The sequence below is a fragment of the Bufo bufo genome, chromosome 4, assembly GCF_905171765.1.
Source record: "Bufo bufo chromosome 4, aBufBuf1.1, whole genome shotgun sequence".
Lineage (NCBI taxonomy): Eukaryota > Metazoa > Chordata > Amphibia > Anura > Bufonidae > Bufo > Bufo bufo.
This window is the reverse complement of record NC_053392.1, coordinates 219,430,683-219,453,581: the sequence shown is the minus strand read 5'-3', so window position 1 is coordinate 219,453,581 and position 22,899 is coordinate 219,430,683. Positions and strand designations below refer to the sequence as shown.

The window sequence follows — 22,899 nt, the reverse complement described above, 5'->3', positions numbered from 1 at the left end:
TCCATCTATCAGTGCATCCGTAAAAATCATGCGGACATCTGAATGGAGCTTTACAGGGGGGTAATCAATGACAGGGGGGTGATCAGGGAGTCTATATGGTGTGATCACCACAGTCATTGATCATGCCCCTGTAAGGCTTCATTCAGACGTCCGGATGCGTTTTGCGGATCCGATCCATCTATCAGTGGATCCGTAAAAATCATGCGGACGTCTGAATGGAGCTTTACAGGGGGGTAATCAATGACAGGGGGGTAATCAATGACAGGGGGGTGATCAGGGAGTCTATATGGGGTGATCACCACAGTCATTGATCACGCCCCTGTAAGGCTTCATTCAGACGTCCGGATGCGTTTTGCGGATCCGATCCATCTATCAGTGCATCCGTAAAAATCATGCGGACATCTGAATGGAGCTTTACAGGGGGGTAATCAATGACAGGGGGGTGATCAGGGAGTCTATATGGTGTGATCACCACAGTCATTGATGATGCCCCTGTAAGGCTTCATTCAGACGTCCGGATGCGTTTTGCGGATCCGATCCATCTATCAGTGCATCCGTAAAAATCATGCGGACATCTGAATGGAGCTTTACAGGGGGGTAATCACCACAGTCATTGATCATGCCCCTGTAAGGCTTCATTCAGACGTCCGGATGCGTTTTGCGGATCCGATCCATCTATCAGTGCATCCGTAAAAATCATGCGGACATCTGAATGGAGCTTTACAGGGGGGTGATCAGGGAGTCTATATGGGGTGATCACCACAGTCATTGATCATGCCCCTGTAAGGCTTCATTCAGACGTCCGGATGCGTTTTGCGGATCGGATCCATCTATCAGTGCATCCGTAAAAATCATGCGGACGTCTGAATGGAGCTTTACAGGGGGGTGATCAATGACAGGGGTGTAATCAATGACAGGGGGGTGATCAGGGAGTCTATATGGGGTGATCACCACAGTCATTGATCACGCCCCTGTAAGGCTTCATTCAGACGTCCGGATGCGTTTTGCGGATCCGATCCATCTATCAGTGGATCCGTAAAAATCATGCGGACGTCTGAATGGAGCTTTACAGGGGGGTAATCAATGACAGGGGGGTAATCAATGACAGGGGGGTAATCAGGGAGTCTATATGGGGTGATCAGGGGCTAATAAGGGGTTAATAAGTGACGGGGGGGGGGGGTGTAGTGTAGTGTAGTGGTGCTTGGTGCTACTTTACTGAGCTACCTGTGTCCTCTGGTGGTCGATCCAAACAAAGGGGACCACCAGAGGACCAGGTAGCAGGTATATTAGACGCTGTTATCAAAACAGCGTCTAATATACCTGTTAGGGGTTAAAAAAAACACATCTCCAGCCTGCCAGCGAACGATCGCCGCTGGCAGGCTGGAGATCAACTCTCTTACCTTGCGTTCCTGTGAGCGCGCGCGCCTGTGTGCGCGCGTTCACAGGAAATCTCGGCTCACGCGAGATGACGCCTATTGGCGTTAGTGTGACCTGGGAGCGCTGCAGAAATGACGCCTTTCGGCGTTAGCGTGGCGGGAAGTGGTTAAAGGGAGTCTGTCATCACAGTTTCACCTTTTTAACCCTTCCCATAGCTTTCGAGCAGCATTACAGTTGATAAAAACGTTACCTTTATAAGCAATCGTGGACTTATAAAACTGGCAAAAATCATCTTAGTAGGATGTGCAAATGAGGGCTCGCAAGTGCCCAGGGGCGGCGTCAACCTCGTAGGTGCCCAGGCAGCTCTGCCTTATCGCCGCTTCCCCCCGCCCATCCTTTCCCTCTGCCAGCCCATCTTCTTACTTCTTCTTTTGCCGAGATCCCGCGCCTGCACATGCGCATTAATTACTGTGATGCCGTACCAGGAATGGACATCGCAGTGCGCATGCGCCGGCCGATGGACTCAGTGCGCAGGCGCGGGATCTCGGCACCTACGAGGTTGACGCCGCCCCTGGGCACTTGCGAGCCCTCATTTGCATATCCTACTAAGATGATTTGCCAGTTTTATAAGTCCACGATTGCTTATAAAGGTAACGTTTTTATCAACTGTAATGCTGCTCGAAAGCTATGGGAAGGGTTAAAAAGGTGAAACTGTGATGACAGACTCCCTTTAAGCAACTCATTTAGTTGATAACTGTATCTGTTATTTACAGTCAGTAGTGTGGACAGCGGTCACACGTGGACATTCCATGTCCTAGATGAACCACCCAGTCCCCCAGCCTAAACAATATCCAAAGTGAAGGAAATGTTTCCTGCATATTCAGAAGGATAAGTTTATTGAAGTGATCGCAGTAGTGCCCCGGCCTCCTCACAGCTTACCAAGCTCAGCGCCGTACATCCTATAGCGGCTGTGCTTGGTATCATGTTCAGCCCCTTTCACCTCTATGGGGCTGAGCTGCTCCTAGGCCACTTGATCATTGAACGTGACATCACATGGCCCAGAAAAATCACAGAGAAGGGCACAGAGCTCACGGGAGCCCCGGTGCCTTCTCAAACAGCTGATCGGCAGTGGTCTCAGGTAGGGATCGACCGATTATCGGATTTACCGATATTATCAGCCGATATTCAGGATTTTCAAAGTTATCGGTATCAGCATCTAACCTTGCCGATATGCCGCTAACGAATCGCGAACATGGATCATGCTGCTATCAACGCGATCAATGTTCCCTCAGCAGCACAGGGGAGAAGGAAGCAGTCCCTCCCCCCTGTGCCGCTGCCACCAGTGAGGGGCAAGAGGGGAAGGGGAGGGGCTGTGGCCATTGCGCCACCAATGATGTTAACTCAGTTATTAATTCAAGTATAGGAGGCGGGTGAATTATATAGCTGCACCTGAGGGGTTAACTGTCGCGGATCGCAGCTACCTCTCATAGAGGTCAGGTGTCGCTATATCTGAATTAATAAGCAAGTTATCTTCATTGGCGGCAGTGGCAGCTTCTGATCAGAGCCCAAGCAGTGTAATTGCAGGGCTCTGATCGGTTACCATGGCAGCCAGGACGCTACTGACGCCCTGGCTGTCATAGTCAGCTCCCTGCTGCCATGTGTACTATGCACAGGGCAGCAGGGAGAGTGTGAAGTCCTATTCACCCTGATAGAGCTCTATTAGGGTGAATAGGACAAGGGATCCAGGTTCTAGCCCCTAAGGGGGAAATAGTTCTTAAATAAAAAAAACACCAAAATATTAAGTATAAATATTTAATCTTAGATATATAATGGCATCTCTTCATTTAACATCAGATTTGTGTAGGAATTTGTGAAAATGCACAAAATATTGGTATAAATTATCGGCTATTGGCCTGAAAGTTCACAGGTTATCGGCTCTAAAAAAAATCTATATCAGTTGATCCCTAGTCCCGGGTGTCAGACCCCCACCAATCAGATACTGATGACCTATCCACAGTCATATGTGACTGATATCAGCCGCTCCTCTTATAACGCTCCAGCACTGATATAACCTCCAGAGACATTACATCACGTGACTGATATCAGCCGCTCCTCTTATAACGCTCTAGTACTGATATACCGTATTTTTCGCCCTATAAGACGCACCGGCCCATAAGACGCACCTAGGTTTTTGGGGAGGAAAATAAGAAAAAAATTTTTTTTAACCAAAAGGTGTGCTTTTGGTGGGTTTGGAACTAACGGTGGTCTGTGGATGGCACTATTACTGGGGATCTGTGAAGGACACTGTTATGGGGGGGATCTGTGAAGGACACTGTTATGGGGGGGATCTGGGGATGGCACTGTTATGGGGGATCTGTGGATGACGCACTGTTAGGCCTCATGCACACGACCGTTGTTTTATTCCGTGTCCGTTCCGTTTTTCGTGATTTTCTGCGGACCCATTGACTTTCAATGGGTTTGTTGAAAACTCGGCTAATGCACCGTTTGTCATCCGTGTCCGTGATCCGTGGTTCCAGTCCGTCAAAAAAATATGACCTGTCCTATTTTTTCCACGGAAAATGGTTTGCGGACCCATTCAAGTCAAAGGGACCGTGGAAAAACGCGAAGGCACACAAGATTGTAATCCACGTCCAAGTGTCCGCATCCGTTTTTTTCCTATCATTTGCATGGCAAACTTGACTTAGATTTTTTTTTACTTTCCTTCATGTCGGGTGATCCTCCAAAAATAAAGGAAGACACACGGAAACCAAAACGGAAACGGAACAACGGAACCCCATTTTGCGGAACGGAACACAACAACGGTCGTGTGCATGAGGCCTTATGGGGGGATCTGTGGATGACGCACTGTTATGGGGGGGATCTGTGGATGGCACTGTTATGGGGGATCTGTGGATGGCACTGTTATGGGGGATCTGTGGATGGCACTGTTATAGGGGATCTGTGGATGGCACTGTTATGGGGGCGCTGTGGATGGCACTGTTATGGATGTGCCATCACAGACCCCCCCACCCCATAACAGTGCCATCCACAGACCCCCCCCCACCCCATAACAGTGCCATCCACAGACTCCCCACCCCTTAACAGTGCCATCCACAGATGTCCCCCATAAAACTGTCATCCACAGATCCCCCCCCCACCGCTCCAGTGCTGCAGTATACAAATATAAAATGTCTCATTCAATTAAAAGTGATTAAACATGCCCCCTCACACCTAATATTACCGTACACCCTAACAGCTTCTGTACTACGCAGGCAGGCAGGCCGGGCGGCCAGCGCGTCAACTCACTGACGTCACGTGCCTGCGCCGCCTGCTTGATTCATAAAGTAGGTGGCGCAGGCAAGTGACATCAGGGAGTTATGCTGCCGCCCGCCCGGCCTGCATTCTACAGAAGCTGTTAGGGTGTACGGTAATATTAAAAGTGGGGGGGAGGCATGTTTAATCACTTTTAATTGAATGAGACATTTTATATTTGAATATTGCAGCACTGGAGTGGCGGGGTCGGAGTACAGTGACTGCACCAGCCCTGCCGCAATTGCCGGCCCCCAGCTCCTCCTCCCAGTCCCTCCCCGCTCGCTCATACATCGCAGCCTGCGATGTAAAAATGTCAGCATTCGCCCCATAAGACGCATTTGGGGGGGGGGGGAGTGCGTCTTATGGCGCAAAAAATACGGTAACCTCCAGAGACATTACATCGTATGTGACTGATACCAGCCGCTCCTCTTATAACGCTCCAACGCTGATATAACCTTCAGAGACATTACATCCTATGTGACTGATATCAGCCGCTCCTCTTATAACGCTCCAACGCTGATATAACCTTCAGAGACATTACATCCTATGTGACTGATATCAGCCGCTCCTCTTATATCGCTCCAGTACTGATATAACCTCCAGAGCAGGGGCGTACATGCAGGGGTCGCAGTTGCGACCGGGCCCGGCACTCCAGGGGGCCCGGCCACCTGTGGACCCCTGGCCCCGCCCTGCAGTAGTGCTGTGCCTGCCTGTATAAGGGCTGTTTCACACGAGCGAGTCCATTGCGAGAATCATGCTCCATGTGTGAGTGTGAACCTCCGCTCTGGACATAGCGACATAAAGCTGTCAGTATGATTCTGTAGAAATAAGGTCAAGCAGAGGCACATAGCATTATAAATCATGATAATGCCGTGCACTCCTGCAAGTCCAGAGCAGAGGATCACACTCTCACACGGAGCGCGATTCCCGCAATGGACTCGCTCGTGTGAAACAGCCTTAATCCGGGCGGCCGACCTGGGGCCTGCCGCCCAGTGTTGCGTTTCTGCGCTGCAGGGCCAGGCCAGGCCAGGCCTACCCTCCTTGAGTGAGAGTCTCCTCCCCCTGATTCTCCTCCCCATGCGGGTGCGGCGTTCCTGGTCATTTCATGTTGGGCGGCCGCACCGGACATGACGTTTCCCTAGGCTGCGCAGGCGCACAACAACGCCGAGACGCAGCAGGGAGAAGGCGCCGGAAAAGCCGGTGCCGGTCCGGAAGTGAAGATTTGTAAAAAAAAAAAAAAAAAGGTCCTTATAATTGCTCACCACAATATGGTGAGTGAGTTCAGAGTAGACTCAGAGTGGGGTCTGATGGGGGCTGGCTTTATAACTAGCTCTGCTATATTTCTGTAGCCTGCAACCTCTGACTGCCCAGTTGGGCTGAAACTACTACACCCAACATGTTCTGGCAGTAATAGTAAATGGATATTGGTGCAATTCTGAGCTACTAGTCTATATAATATTATATTGTATTATATAGACTAGTAGCTCAGAATTGCACCAATATCCATTTACTATTACTGCCAGAACATGCTGGGTGTAGTAGTTTCAGCCCAACTGGGCAGTCAGAGGTTGCAGGCTACAGAAAAATAGCAGAGTTAGGCTACTTTCACACCTGCGTTTCTGGGTCCGCTTGTGAGATCCATTCAGGGCTCAGCGCTCCAAAACGGATCAGTTTTGCCCCAATGCATTCTGAATGGATAAGGATCCGCTCAGAATGCATCAGTTTGCCTCCGTTCAGCCTCCATTCCGCTCCGGAGGCGGACACCAAAACGCTGCTTGCAGCCAAACGGATCTGTTCTGAACGGATACAATCGTTTGCATTATAGGTGCGGATCCGTCTGTGCAGATTCGTTTTGGTGTCCGCCTGGCGATGCGGAGCCAAACAGATCCGTCCTGTCTTACAATGTAAGTCAATGGGGACGGATCCGTTTTCACTGACACAATATGGTGCAATTGAAAACGGATCCACCTCCCATTGACGTTTAGTGTAAGTCAAAACGGATCCGTTTGCATTATCTTGTTTTTTTTTTGTTCGTGGTAATGCAAACGGATCCGTTCTGAACGGATACAAGTGTTTGCATTATAGGTGCAGATCCATCTGTGCAGATACCAGACGGATCCGCACCTAACGCAGGTGTGAAAGTAGCCTGACTCAGCTGCTGGTGGAGGGAGGTTGGGGGGGGGCCCCATGGTTCAGTTTTGCACCGGGGCCCCATGGATTGTGTGCACGCCACTGCTCCAGAGACATTACATATTATGTGGGGGTGAGGGGCTGGGAAAGTGTGAAATGCCACTGATGAGAGGGAAGAGGGGGACACTGGGAGACATAACTTCTTGCCCTGTATAAAGTATAGGTGAGATGGTGGGCAAAGGTCTGTGAGGGGCTGGAACAGGGACACAAAGATGTGCAGGGGCAGCAGCTTCAGGACTCTCCTAACTTCCCACTTCCCTCCCACAGTAACTTACCCCAGTGCTGCTGTGTGGAGTAGTGGGACCAGAGAAGAGGACTGGACTTTACACTGGAGGCACAGTGACTCAGAGAGAGCAGCGTCTCCATCATCTCCTGCTGCTGTCTCGGCTGACGGCTGTCGGCTCCTCTGGCTCCGCCCCCTCCTCCCACATGATGGAATATCACACTGCAGAGAGGGGGGGGGAGCTGTCTGCTCATGTCGGGTCGGTGAAGTTTACTTTGGAGAAAGGAACAAGCGCTGCAAAGTATTGTGCTGTCCCTTTCACCAAAGTAAAATGATATGTGTGCCAGTGCTGCAGTCCAGCACCTGATAACAGCCAGGTGCCTGAAAGTATAGTAACTGCCCTGCCCCTGCTGGTGGCTCTGGCTGCAGTATAAGCAGACAGGCAAGGGGCCAACCGGGCATTTCACCGGCTTCCCGGTGAGCCAGTCCGAGCCTGCTCTTTGGCAAAGAAATGACGGCTTGGGACTCTCCACCTCGGCTTGGTACAAGCCATCAGTTCTCTGAAAGGTGCAGAGTCCACCACTTGGAAAGGGAGGGACTGCAGCACCAGTAACTTGGACAGAAGCACATTTAGCTTTTGCACTGTTAGATGAGTGCACGCACTGTTGTCTCTTGGCAATCGCTTTGGTGATCGATTGCTGATGGAATGACTGACAAGGAGTAGGAGGGCGAGGAACAGGAGCATCAGGACCAGCAGATGATGGAAAGGACAGACAGCTCCCCTCGGCTGAGGTGGTGGAGCCTTGACTGTCTGAAATCTGCTGCGTGCCACTGGGTGAAGTAGCGGTTGCTGCGGCAGGCTGGACCACCACATCAGGGCCACGGTTCTCCCAGGCCACTTTATGGTGACGCTGCAACATTGACACCTGGCCACGCTTCACCTTCTGGCAACATTCTAGATATGGCCATGTTCACCTCCTCCGGTGGCTTACCAAAAAACTGCCACACCACCGAGTAGGTGATTTTACCCCCAACACTACGCACTGACTGACTGACTGCTACCGCCGCTGCCACCGTGAACCCATGCACCGCTACTTCCTGGGCAGGTAGGTTCCTGCAAAGCGGGTGATCTACCCCGGGCACATTTGGCTACCGACCTCCCACTGCTGCCACCCTGCTGACTCCCGGCCACGCTAGCGACTTGCTAGCTCTGCTGCTGCCTCACAGGCAAGCTGCCCCCCTCTTCTCCCGATGATGATGATGCCCCTTCGTAACTCGGCTCCCAAGTGTGATCAGCTACATCATCATAATCGAGTACTGTGTGCATGTCACTGATGTCCTGCTCAACCGTCTCTGACCATGGTCTGACCTCTCACAACACTAGCACCGACACCACTCTCCTCATCACTACTTGCCCTCCTAGTGGAGGAAGCGGCGGATGTCTCCTCCACATCTTGACTTGCCAGTAGCTGCTGACTGTCTTCTAGTAGCTTGTCCTCACTGTATAGTGGAGCTGAGCTCGCAGCATACAATACTACATGCCAACTAAGAGTTGTGTCTGATGAACCCACTGACTCTTGGATGGGGGTGTCTGATGTCACTTGCGACCAAGTCGAAGATCGAGTCAACCATTCAAGAACCGCTGGTTTGCTGGTCAAGACACGACCGCTGGCTAACACTGGCAGCTCAGGCCTCTTGAAGTGACCCCTGCTGCCATGGCCTCTTACTCTGCTGCGGCAGAAATATTTAGGCCTCTGCCACTCCCCTGTGCACGGCCTGGCACTTCTCTGTCTGACATACTGTTAGATCAAATAAATAAATAAAAAGGAAATTAAAACACCAAAAAAAAAGTCTGTATGCAGTGTCCCACTATTTTATTATGTTTTATTATCATATATTATGCCTGTATGCTGTAATTCATCTCATGTCATATTCTCCCATGTCACAATGTGATTCTACATGTAAGATCCTTTACACAGGCCTAGGGTGCTCTACACTAGTTTCTCCACTAGATAGAGCAGTGTTACCGTGTATATATAAGGGGTTGAGTGCGCTTAGCTCGAGTCTTTCCCTGAAGTTTAGTCAGAGAGCAGCCATGAAGTAGCTGCTTGCTGGAGGGAGGCCTCCTGCCTCTCTGCTCTCTCCCTGTTGGCTCCACAGCCCAGGGTTAAAGCCACAAGATTCCACACAGAGGTGAGAAGTCCACTTCTACAGCTCACTCTTCCGGGGTGACCAGTGTCCAGCTACTAAAGCAAGTATTCAAGTGGATTTTTATATTGTCTTAAAGTCAAAGGATAGCAGACGGCTATACTTAAAGGCTTCCCAGGCACCTTTGCAAGCAGGTGTAGGACACAGCTTCCGGCATCCACACCTTCCAGTTTAAACCCTGAGGACAGATAGGCCATCTGTCAGAAAACACTGGAAAATAGAAGTTCAAGGATTCAGAAAACCACCTTCATTCAGGTTAGAATCAGGCGAGAGTTTTTACCAGCCAAAGACTTTAAGTACTTCAAAGACTAGTCTGAAGCAGTAGCTTTCACATATATATAGGACTAAGAGCCTGTTTCTTCTGAGGACTTACATTACCCTACCCCTGTATGCATGAGACTGTATTTCATACATAGATGTACCAACAGACTGTTTATTCCTTGGATGTAATGTTACCAGGCGCAACGTTCAGTAAAAGTTATACGTTGGATTGCACCATTCTTGCCTCAGTCTCCAGTTCCTCAATTAACACTACAGTAAATGGTTGTACCACCACAAAAGGTACTGGCGTCACGACTACAAGGGACCTTGCCATAGGCACATTAATACAGACCATCAAGGGCACCTCGAACCACCATCTGGCCTGTGTCCCTTACACCAGAGTATGCCCCAGATAATTCTTGTGTCGTTTTCCTTATCACTTATGCGAGCCTGTCCAGGGACGACATAACCGTGAGTAACCACAACTGTATTTACCTCGGCCCACCTACTGCTCACACCGTGACCTCACATGTAATTCCCCTGTCGGTCTGGCATACCGCATGTAATTTTGTCACTTCACCACACAACGGCTAATAAGCCCTTTTTTTCACACTAATACACACAAATGGCTTTAGAATATATAACTGCACCGCTTAGCGGCAAATATATTGTATTTTTGCCACTAATACACGCCACAAAAGGCAATATTTATGGACCTGACTGTATATAAATCCATTGCCCTATTCAGATGTATGGATGCATTCTCTTTGAAAAGATAAACAATATATATATCCAGGGAATACAATGGGGGACAGTTACTAAGCATGTTGCGGCAGAATTATGGCGTAAAATGCGCTAAAAAGAATGGCGTTTTGATTTGATTTTGTCAAAAAGTGGCTTTTATGAAAAGAAAACCAACTCGTCGTGGGAACAAGTGATAGGTAAGTAGTAAAACAGGACCCATTTATTTTTATCTAATATAAATGAGCTAAATAACAAGGTTTTCTCAGTAAATTGACATTCAACAAAAACAAAACAATAACAAAAACGTCCTGAGACAAAAGTCGCAGTTTACCAGAGGAAATGTCTCAACTATGCTCCAAAAGTCGCAAATATGTTTCAAAAGTCGCAAGTGTGGTCTGGCAGGGTGGCTGAAATGGTTCATTTCGGTTTAAAAAAGTTGCATTTTAGTACTATTTGCAAATTAAAATGTCCCAAATCGAGTTAAATAGGCGAATAATCAAGTTTATATTTTAAAAAGTCACATTTTAAAAGTGGCGTGCGCCTTTTGATATATGAGGTGAAATAAATCACCATTTTGATTTGTAATGTTAGTATTTTTTAAGTAATTTTTTGGTGAAAATGACACCATTATTGATAACTGTCCCTCATTGCGTTTTCCTAGGTCGGTTCATTGCTGAAGAACATGCTGTCTGTGTACCTAAGAAACATAATAGAAATCACCTCTTGTACTTTACATGAACATCTCTGGTCTAGTCGGGAGGACATCATTAGACATCACCCATACCCTTTTGGTTGGGTTCACACCTTGCCATTGAACCAGTTTAGAAATCTGTATGTCTGACAAGCAGTTCTTATTGTGGAGTTTGCAGATTTAGCTGCAGTGAATCCAGGGTGAAAATCTGCAGCACTTCAGCAGAATATGACACCAAAATAAGACATGCCGTGGCTGTCTATAATCCACTGTGGGAAGGAAGGAAAAACTGACTTAGTTGCCCATAGCAACCAATCAGATTCCGCCTTTCATTTTTCAGAGGTGCTTTGGAAAATGAAAGGTGGAATTTTATTGGTTGCTATGGACAACTAAACAAGTTTTTCTTTACACCGGTTTTGATAAATCTACCCTGTAAGTGAACAGTGATTATCAAAGCTTCCTTTTCCTACATTGTACTGTACTTTGTTGCAGGATTTCTGCGTGACGTCCACAAACAAAGCTTTGCAACAAGTATATCAAGTGTGAACCAGGCCTTAAAATCCAGATTTTTTTTCTCTGCAGAAATACGTATATACTGTAGCGGCATTGTCAGGCAATATTTAAACTGGTTTAGGAAAGCTATGTAAATACTGTATACGGGTATTTGTATCATGCAGCAACCTCCATGTATTCATTACTTTACTAAATGCCTGCAGGGAAAGGGCTCATGCACACGGCCATTGCCGTTTTTGCGGTCCGCAAATTGCAGATCCGCAAAACACTGATACAGGCCACGTGCATTCCACATTTTGGGGAACGGAACGTCATGCCCTCTGTAGAACTGTACTATCCTTAACCGCAAAACAGACAATAGGACATGTTCTATTATTTTTTTTTTGCGGTGCCGTAGAGTGGACATATGGTGCGCTTTCAGCATCTTTTGTAAACCCATTGAAGTGAATGGGTCCATATCCGACCTGCAAAAAAGCGAATCGAAGCGGACAAAAACCACAGTTGTGTGCATGAGCCTTAACTTGAAGCTTCTGGGCTTTCTGCAAAATCTGGAAGGTGATAGGTTTGAGGGAATTGAGCTTCGGATCATAGATCCGAAGTAGTCGATTTGTTAAAAAACGTAGTTGGATTCCGGTTCCGGCGCTGGTATGTGAGGACGCGGTAACCGCAGCTCCTCACCGTCGGTTATAGCAGACCCGCTCCACCGGCTTCCCCGATCAGCGGAGGCATAAGTTTGCTGATCGCAGCCTCTACGAAGCGCATGGAGAGATATCTGCTCCGGAGCGGGCACAGAACAACTCTCCCCAACCGCATTGCTCCCGAGGCAGACAGGGAGCTTCTCAAGATGGCGCCGACCCCATCACCAGCGGTGCCGGACGCAGATCAGAAAGCGGTGGGTGAGGAAAACACCCAAGTGGATATGTTTGAAGGGGCAGGGGGATCTACAGACTTAAAACAGCTGGCGATAGAAGTAGCCAAACAGCTTGCCCCAGACCTCATAGCCTCGCTGTCCTCTACCATACAGTCAGCATTAAATAAGCTGCAAGAAGAAGTGGCACTGCATGACCACAGATTTCAAGAACTGGAACAGCGGGTGGAATGCATTGAGGAGGATGCTGCAGATACAGCAAGGCAGCACAAAGACATGGCACAATTAGTAGTCAAGTTACAGGAAAAAGTAGAGGACCTTGAGAACAGGTCCAGAAGAAGTAATTTACGACTAGTAGGGATCCCGGAATTAATACCGCCACAAGACCTACGTCGCTTATTTGAATCGGACCTGCCGCAAGCATTAGGCCTACAAGGGAGGCGAAAAGTAGAGAGGGCACATCGAGTGGGACCCCTAAGAGAGCCACCCTCATCTCCATCTGATAGACAAAGACCCCGCCAAGTCATCTGCAAATACCTGGATTACTCGGACAAGGAGGACATTCTGAAGGCCTACAGGGTGAGAAGGGAGCCTTTGATTATCCGTGGCCATAAAGCATTGCTATTTGCTGATTACTCAGTAGAAACTACGAAAAAGCGCAGGGCTTTCAGCGCAATATGCACGGAACTTTACAGAAAAGGAATCAAGTTCCAATTGTTGTACCCGGCAGTGCTGAAAATTAATAAGGGAGACGGCACATTCTGTCATTTCACTGAACCCCAAGAAGCAGAAAACTTCTTGAATCAAGATGAAGACGAAGAAGGTCCGGCGAAAAGACAGAGGCAAAAGACACCTGAGGATCCCAACATGAACAACAGCTGGAGTCGAATTCCGGCTTCTTCTAAATCCTCGAACCGTGGATCGCCGAAGGAACAGCGGTCCTACGCCAGACAGCACGTCACTCACCGGGTGGACTGACCTCTCCTCTCATGGACGGTAAAACAGAAAAGGGGACTTTAACAAGAATATTACACTGACGGTGAGATACAGTTGCGCACTAGTTAACCGTGTATACCAGAAAAAAGGAAGGTCTATACTACTGGAGTGGTGATCCAGATAGAGTATATATGTTGTTGCTATCTATGCCTGTTATATTTTTACAGTTTATGTTGTTTCTTCAAGTTACAGGGATACCTGTTACAGGTAAATTAGAAATGTGCAAAGAGATCATGTGGCGAGGGAGGGATTGCTCTGCTGGGAGGTGGTCTCTCCGTTGGAGATGGGCATTGCTCTTCTCCCTATATATTATACCGAATAACAAAAGTCACAATACAACTTGTAGGGGAATTACATGAAAGTCATTTCATGGAACGTAAAGGGGTTGAGGTCTCCAAATAAGCGTATGAAAGTTCTCAGGCAACTTAAAAGGCTGAAAGCCGATATAGCGTTACTGCAAGAAACACATCTTGCTGGAGACGATTTTTCCAGAATGAAAAAGCTCTGGGTGGGTACGGTTTATGGATCAGCGGCAGTAGGAAGGAAGGGAGGAGTACTGACGTTGATAGGACGCCATATTCCACATACACTGAATGCCACTGACTCGGACTCAGAAGGCAGATTATTGCACACTCATATCTCAGGTCCATTTGGAGATTATAGCATATATAATATATACGCACCTAACCGAGATCAAAAAAGCTTTCTAGAAAAAGTAAGCAGCAAATTAGCGAGAGATACTCATCCGCATAAGATAGTAGGTGGAGATTTTAATCTAGTGATGCATACCCTTGAAGACAGGAGAAATGACGGAAATAAAAAACAGGTGCACACACTACAGGACTTTGCAGCATTCACAGGTTTGAAGGACTGCTGGAGGCTGCGACACCCGCAGGGCAGAGAGTATACACACTACTCACATGTCCATGATAGCTGGTCACGGATAGATTACCTGTTTTTGTCCCCGAGCATTTTAGGTAAGGTGAACAAAATTACCATAGGCGATCTGATTATATCAGATCACGCCCCGCTCTTACTCGAACTTACAGATCTTTTCCCCAGGGGACAAGATTATATCTGGAGATTTCCTAGCTTTCTCCTGCCAGATGATAACTTTCAACAGATGTTGCAGGGTTGGTGGATGGAGTATTTTGGGGACAATCAGGAACACGTCCATACGCCTGCACTGTTTTGGGAAACAGGGAAGGCTGTCCTACGGGGCCGTCTAATAGCCTATGTATCCTCCATTAAAAAGTTAGCGAGAGCACGATATCAAGCTGCTAGTGAAAAACTGAGGAACGCATACAATACTTATCTAGCAGATAAAACCTTGATACATAAAGAGCAATGGTCCACAGCCCAGAGAGAATTTGAGGACTGGGTAGAAAAAATAGAACATTGTAAAAAAACTAAACTAGATAGAGATTTACATAAATTTGGACATAAGTCTGGCAAACTTTTGGCGTCACTGGCGAAGGGGAGGAGACAGAAGACACATATTCACAGCATTCGTACGGGCGACAATACTAGGATACACAATCCCCAACAAATAACCAAGGTTATGGGGGAATACTTTGCCAGGTTTTATGAAGAGAAGGAAAATAATAGGGAGTTGGGAAGGCAGTTTTTGGAAACTCTGTCATTGCCTACACTTACAGAAGATCATTTGTTAGTACTAAATGCCCCAATCACAGCGGCGGAAATACAAGCTACCATAAAATCGTTCCCCACGGGGAAAGCTCCAGGCCCAGACGGCTATACATCTGATTTTTACAAAGCACTAACCCAGCAAATAACTCCTACCTTAACTACACTATACTCCTCTGTCCTGGAAGGACAGAGTATCCCTGATCAGATGAATACAGCGTTGATATCCCTTATTTATAAAAAAGGTAAAGATGCTGAAGATCCGGCATCTTATAGGCCAATCTCCCTTATCAACCAAGACATGAAAATACTCTCTAAAATTCTGGCAAATAGAATGGCAGAAATTCTCCCTTCCCTAGTGTCACCATTGCAGGTGGGATTTGTTAAGGGGAGATCTGCGGTAACGAATATACGAAAAGTGTTGCTGGCTCTTTCGGTGGCGAAATCCCCTAGATACAAAGACCTAACCCCAGCGGTGGTCACACTGGATACCGAAAAAGCCTTCGACAGCATAAGCTGGTCGTGGCTCAACCAAATATTAGACGTGTTGGGTTTTCGAGGTAGTTTTCGTACCTATTTGACGGCGATTTATTCCAATCCCACAGCTAGGATTTCTATGACTGGGTTTCTGTCCCCGGAGTTTGCGTTAGGAAGAGGAACGCGGCAGGGGTGTCCCCTGTCCCCCCTCCTATTTGACTTAGCAATTGAACCATTGGCCAGATATCTTGACTCCCCAGAACTCTATAAAGGGCTAGAGATTGGTTCCCGTAGCATGAAGGTAGCCCTATTTGTAGATGACATAGTGCTATTTATGGAAGACCCGGTGAGACATCTTCCTAAGGTGCTTCAAACAATATCCAGCTTTGGATCATTTTCGGGACTGAAAATCAACAATGACAAAAGTGAAATACTATTTCTGAATGATAGGACGGAGGTGAACGGGATAATAGCAATAGAAGGAATACCTATAGCCCGAACCTTTATCACGTACCTTGGTATCAAAATAGGAAGAAATATGGAATCTATATATAGGTTGAACTTTACCCCCTTAATAGAAAAGATTCTCAGGGAATTAAAACAGTGGCACGACCTTCCCCTTTCACTGATGGGCAGAAATCACCTGTTAAAAATGATGTCAATGGCAAAACTTCTCTACCCTTTGCAGACAATCCCCCTACTATTGAAGCATAATGACATTAATAAAATCCGCTCTGCTTTTGTTAGATTCTTATGGCACGGCAAACGCCCCAGGATTAATATACAAAAGTTAATAGCTCCCAAGGAATTAGGTGGCATTGCCTTTCCTGATGTTAGGCGATATAACCTTGCCTGTATGGCTAGGCATATAGCGGACTGGGTTAATAACACTAGTTATTACTCTGCGTTATCACTAGAAAGGGCATATTGCGCTCCTTGGTCGTTGAGTGCCCTACTACATGCTAGGCTACCCAATTTACTAACCTATATTAAGTCTTCAATCCTATTTAAAGACACAATAGCAACATGGCGCATACTACGTAGGGCGTACTGGCTACCGTTTAGGATTTCAAAGCACCTTCCGCTATGGGGGAACCCAGAGTTTCTGTTGGGTCGTACTAATAGCTTGTTTAAGGAGTGGAGAGATAAGGGGATCTGGTTGGTCAAACACCTACTACACGCCTCAGAACCCCGTTGGTTGAGCCGTGAGGAATTAATAGAAACATACTCCTTAACCAGATTTCAAACGATCCAGTTTGCACAAATTAAAATGGCTATACATTCCAATTTGGTTATGGTACACAAAGAAATAGGACAGAATGCTATAGACAAACTACTAGGTTTGGGGGGTGGGAAAACGTCAGTCTCTCATCTTTATTATGGTCTAAGGCAGGAAGACTCACGATACAATAAAATGGGCGACTTTAGCCAGTGGGAGGAGCAATTAGACACTGAAAATGTATCTCAATGTATAATAAAAGGATGGCTGAAGGTGCGTAAGTTCATTATTAATGAGGTGTGGAGAGACACCCAGCTACGTATCATGCACAAAGCGATCTACGGTTTTAACATTCCACCTCATCCACTTAGGCCTGATCGCGTAACAAACTGCCCCAAGTGTGGACTGGGATATACAGACCTTTTCCATGGATTATGGTCCTGTACACAATGTACTCAGCTATGGTCTGCTGTTAGTGATGTGGCATTTGAGATATGGGGACTAAGATTTACACTGAATCCTTTATTGTACATATTCCACTACGATGCAGAGGAGGAAAGAGGAAAACACCCCCCCCAGTTGTTCCATTCACTTTGTATTATTACTAAACGAATGATACTACAAAGGTGGCTGCAACCAGAATTACCCACTATTGCAGAAATACTCCACCAGTTAAAAACTTTGTTCTATATGGAAAGATCAATGATTTTTCAAACAAAAGAAAAACATACGCAGAAATTGTTTCAGAAATGGAAAAGATACTTGGTAAAGTACATGTCCATTGCGGAATTGCACTCCATCATGGAACCGTTTACACTAACGGAATGGTACTTGACGGAGCAGCTGAGGGGGAGCTTAGGCAGGTTGCAGGTAACGATGACTTGAGGAAAATCAACCTAACTCTTGGTTTAGCTACTGACCTCAATTTAAATGTCATGAACTCTTCTATGCACATTATACTATCTGTACCACTTACCAAATCACATTTAATTGATAAGATGCTGATAATTTCCCTGTGATTGGATCCCGTTGTTGTTTTAAAATACTTGAACCTGGGGTCTGTGTACCCCGATAACTGATTATGAACACGAATATATCTATTATGTTACATGTTTGTAATATGTGGGGCGTATTGCCCAATGTTATGTTGTCCTTTATACTAAGAAAAATGAATAAAGAAATTTATATAAAAAAAAAAAAACGTAGTTGTTAATGCTATTTCCGTACAGCATTAAAATGTATTGGCTCCAAGCAGCCAAACTTCGTCTCGGCCGAAGTTGTGCAAGACTTTGGTGAAATACTATGGTATTCCTATCTGCGTATTTAGGCCTCATGCACACGGCCGTTGTGCGGCCGTTCCGTGCATTGGGGACCGCAATTTGTGGTCCCCAATGCACGGGCAACATCAACTTGAATGGGTCCGTGATCCGTCCACACCGTAAAAAAACCTGTAAACATGTTCCATTTTTTTGCGGTGGGGAGGCACAGACGGATTGAATGGGTCCGCATCCGTGATGCAGGGAGCACACGGACGGTGCCGCATATTGTGGACGTGCTGTTTCCGGGCCGCAATACGGCCACGGCCGGGCAACGGCAGTGTGCATGAGGCCTTAAAAACATTTAAAAATAGGAATTTGAAGTTGGCTTTGGTACTGGCTGGTACCTTGGTACCAAAACCCACTTCGGATTCCTATTAAAGAAAAAAGTAAAATACACAGATAGGAATACCAAATTCATTCACCAAAGTCTCGCGCAACTTTATCTGAGACGAATTTTGGCTACGCAGAGCCCTTACATTTTAATGCTGTATGGAAACAACAAATTTTTTTAACGAATCGACTTCGGATCTATGATCTGAAGCTCTATTCGCTCAAGCCTAGTGATAGTAATGCAGCAGATCTGAAATTTCTGCAACTGAAAATAAGGTCGACTCATCTAATGGAGTTGTTTAGATGGCAATCACACGGGTGGGAATTCACCGTGATGCCTGCTTGTGTGACAGATGGGCATCCGGGCCCTGTCAGGCACCGGTGCTGGTGTGTGTCTGGTATTTCTGCCCCTCCCATAGCTCTGCCGCATTTCCCAGCAATACCACGCCCCTTCCCCACTAAGCCACGCCCACTTTGTGAACTAGTCGCTAATTTTATCACAATTTACTACAAGAACTGGATGCAAGGGATCTGTCCATGGGTGTAACTACCAGGGTAGCAGGCACAGCAGCTGCTATAGGGCCCCAAAAACTAAGGGGGAGCATCTCTACCTAGGAATAGGGATGTATATGGACAATGGAAGATTGCATTACTTTATGCATTATCTCTGTGCTGTGACATCACTGATTTCTGTACATCACTATACATATTTTCTATCATACTATTGTTATATTACTGTGAGCCTGATTGCTGTATTGTGAACATTATGCCTGTGCTGTAACATCACTGGGCATATTATTTCCACCATCACTTTGTGCATTATCCCTGTGCAATAAGAAAACCAGCATAAACATAGGCTTTTCATAATCTTGCTACCTAAGGTGGTCATGCTGTTGTGGAGCCCCATTCAAAGTTTTGCTATGGGGCCCCGTGGGTCTGCCCCTATACACTTTGACAGTGTCAGCCCTGTATTAGACTGTGTAGGGAGACAACCACAACTGCTAACATCCAGTTGTCAATTTAGTCATAAATTTCTAGTAGGAATAACATAACTCTGTGCTCCATTCTTCTAAGAAAAAATTGTTCCCCTGTTATTTTATGAGGAATGCAACAATTAAAGGGTTTCTGTCACCCCACTAAAGTCTTTTTTTTTTTTGGGCTAGTTAAATTACTTATACTGCGATACATGAAAAAATAATGGTCTTACTTACTTTCCTTCAGCAGTTTCTTATAAAAATGAACTTTTATAATATGTAAATTAGGTCTCTACCAGCAAGTAGGGCGTCTACTTGCTGGTAGCCGCCGCAAAAAACCGCCCCCTCGTCGTGTTGATTGACAGGGCCAGCCGCGATCTCCTCCTCCGGCCGGCCTTGTCAGCATTTCAAAAATCGCGCGCCTGTGTTCATTCGGCGCAGGCGCTCTGAGATGAGGAGACTCGCCTCCTCAGAACTCCCTCAGTGCGCCTGCGCCGATGACATCACCGAAAGAGAAGACGTCATCGGCGCAGGCGCACTGAGGGAGTGCTGAGGAGGCGAGCCTCCTCATCTCAGAGCGCCTGCGCCAAATGAACACAGGCGCGCGATTTTTGAAATGCTGACAAGGCCGGCCGGAGGAGGAGATCGCGGCTGGCCCTGTCAATCAACACGACGAGGGGGCGGTTTTTTGCGGCGGCTACCAGCAAGTAGACGCCCTACTTGCTGGTAGAGACCTAATTTACATATTATAAAAGTTCATTTTTATAAGAAACTGCTGAAGGAAAGTAAGTAAGACCATTATATTTTCATGTATCGCAGTATAAGGAATTTAACTAGCCCCAAAAAAAAAATGACTTTAGTGGGGTGACAGAAGCCCTTTAAAGGGTAACTCTTTCTCTGCATGATAGATGCTATTTGCTGAAGACAACCCCTTTAAGTGAGAAAATGGGAGTTGTGTTACAGTCAGAACAGGGTGCAGAAAGCGGCATATGTCTTTATTACTTTTTCCAGTATAAAGAAAGAACAGTGCATGACATGTTTGATGAATTTCCTTTTTTTTTTTTACATATAGGAGGAAGGTGGCAAGATACACATTTTCATCAAATTCAAGATACAGGAAAGTGTGTGTCAAGTGAATAATGGTATAAATTGGAAAATATGTGCCTTCAAAGATAATGGAGCGGTAAGTCTGGATCACTTCATCAGCTTTTATTTTTTTATTATTTGTAATTTACAATATATATATATATTGAATGTATGTAATAAACAACCATACACATTTTATGTGAAGTAGAAAATATGAATAGTTGTATAATTTATAGCACATTTAAAAGAGTCGTATGAGATTAGAAAAATGATGTGTGTGTTTTTTCCACAAACCGTATTATTGCTATCCATTGGATATGTCTCCTATTGCAGCTTAAAGAGGACCTTTCACCAGAATAAAACCTCTAAACTGACTATACAGACGTGTAGAGCGGCGCCCAGGGATCCCCCTGCACTTACTGTTATTACCGGGCGCTGCTCCGTTCTCCGGTTATAGCCTCCGGTATCTTCATAGTTAGGCTCCACCCAGGGGAACCTGCCGCGGTCTCCTTCTCCCATGCTGTAGCGCTGGCCAATCGCAGCGCTCAGCTCCTAGCCTGAGAGGAAAAAAAAACTCTCAGGCTAGGAGCTGAGCGCTGCGATTGGCCAGCGCTACAGCATAGGAGAAAGAGATGCCGTCAGGTTCCCCTGGGTGGAGCCTAATATACCGGAGGCTATACCGGGAGAACGGAGCGGCGCCCAGGGATAACTAAGTGCAGGGGAATCCCTGGGCGCCGCTCTACACGTCTGTATAGTCAGTTTAGAGGTTTTATTCTGGTGAAAGGTCCTCTTTAACCTCACAAACCCTTTAAAGGGGTTATCCTGGAAAAGATAATGATGACTTATCCTCAGGATAGGTCATCACTATGACATCAGGGGCCAAGTCCTGGCATCCGCTGTTTCAGGGAGACACTGCACTTACCGGAGCTCTGGTGAGCGATGCAGGCTCCTGGCAGTTTTCCAAGGACAGCACCGTACATTATATAGTGGCAGTGCATGGTATTGCAGCTCAGCCCCATTGACTTGAATAGGGCTAAGCTGCAACTAGGCCATGTGACCGATGTACAGTGATGTCACTGGCCTAGGAAGAGGCTGCAGCGCTCAAGGCTTCTTCTAACAGCTGTTCGGTGAAGGTCCCGGATTTCAGACGCCTGCAGATCTGATACTGATGACCTATTCTAAGTGATAAATATATTTTCCTGGATAACCCCTTCAAGGCCCCTTTCACATGAGCGAGTTTCACGCTCCGGACTTGCAGCATGAGTATGCGGAAGCTCCTGACCTCCCAGCACTGATGGCGTCACATAGCATTATATTGATTTATGCTGCTATGTAACCCTTACAGTTCTAGAATGTATTAGATAATACTGACATAATGCTGTCAGTGCTATCCAATACATTCCAGACCTCTAAGGGTTATATAGCATCATAAAACAATATAATGCTATGCGACTCTGTCAGTGCTGGGAGGTCAGGACGGGGGGGGGCCTCTCACTGACACATGCTGCGAGTCCGATGCGTGGAACTCGCTCGTGTGAAAGGGGCCTTAGTCAGTGGGATGGTGAGGCAACAGCAGGCACCATCCACAGACAAGACTAATCACATACAGTCTCGTTAAGGCATCTTTTCTTCTCTGTCCAGGACTATCGTGAATGCTCAGCACATGTTGTAGTCCACACGGAACTAAAACGCGGGGGTATCGTTAACCACCATTGTTCTGATGCAATAGGTATGTACAATGCGGCATCAACCATGATATGGATAATTGGGTCCTGCTTCTGAGAATCCCCATAATCAGGGGTTCTAGCCAGGGCAGCCATAAAATAATTGCTCATAAAACATTGCAGTCATCGCTAATTCAGAGAACACCTCAGTCATCACAAATGCTCTAATGGGGGTATTCCAAGGGTTTTATTTAACTCCATTCCTAGTACAACAGAGACAGTTAACTATAAATGACTACACAAGTGGGGAGGGGATTCATCAAGACCACTGGAACGAGATGCACCTTAGAGCCGTGTCTCTCCCTCCGTGCACCAGAAACTCGAATCTATGATAGCTCGAGTTTGGTGTAGACTTGAGCTTTGATTTATACACATTTTTGGTGTAAATTATCGCAAATCTGGCAAGCAGTGGAGGCGCATTTGCCATCATTTGTGACTTTCTTATGTTTAAGTGTACTGAAAACAAATTCAAAGAGAAAAAACAACTTTCTTCCTCTTGCAAGTTTATTTTTTTGCCAGAAAACACAAACATACATAATTACTGCCATTTTAACAGCCCATACAATAAAATGAAAGGTGTTTTCTGGGAGTACATCATTAAGAACCTATCTTCCAGATAGCTCATCAGTATCTAATCAGTGGGGTCTGACTCCTGGCACCCGCTATTTGAAGAAGCCGAGCACCTGCATCCTCCTCATAGCACACCAAGCACAGCCCCGTACATCGCATAGTAGTTGTGC

At 46.5% G+C, this 22,899-nt stretch overlaps 1 protein-coding gene across 3 annotated transcripts in view; it reads left to right on the top strand.

Moving 5' to 3' along the window:
* Positions 1-22,899, top strand: part of LOC120997924 (T-kininogen 2-like) — a 70,228-nt gene that overhangs the window by 11,489 nt on the left and 35,840 nt on the right. For all 3 annotated transcript variants that reach the window (XM_040428289.1, XM_040428290.1, XM_040428288.1), the window contains exons 2-3: positions 20,422-20,532; positions 22,077-22,164. In XM_040428289.1, the coding sequence (XP_040284223.1) occupies positions 20,422-20,532; positions 22,077-22,164 (199 nt within the window). The remainder of the gene's footprint in view (positions 1-20,421; positions 20,533-22,076; positions 22,165-22,899) is intronic.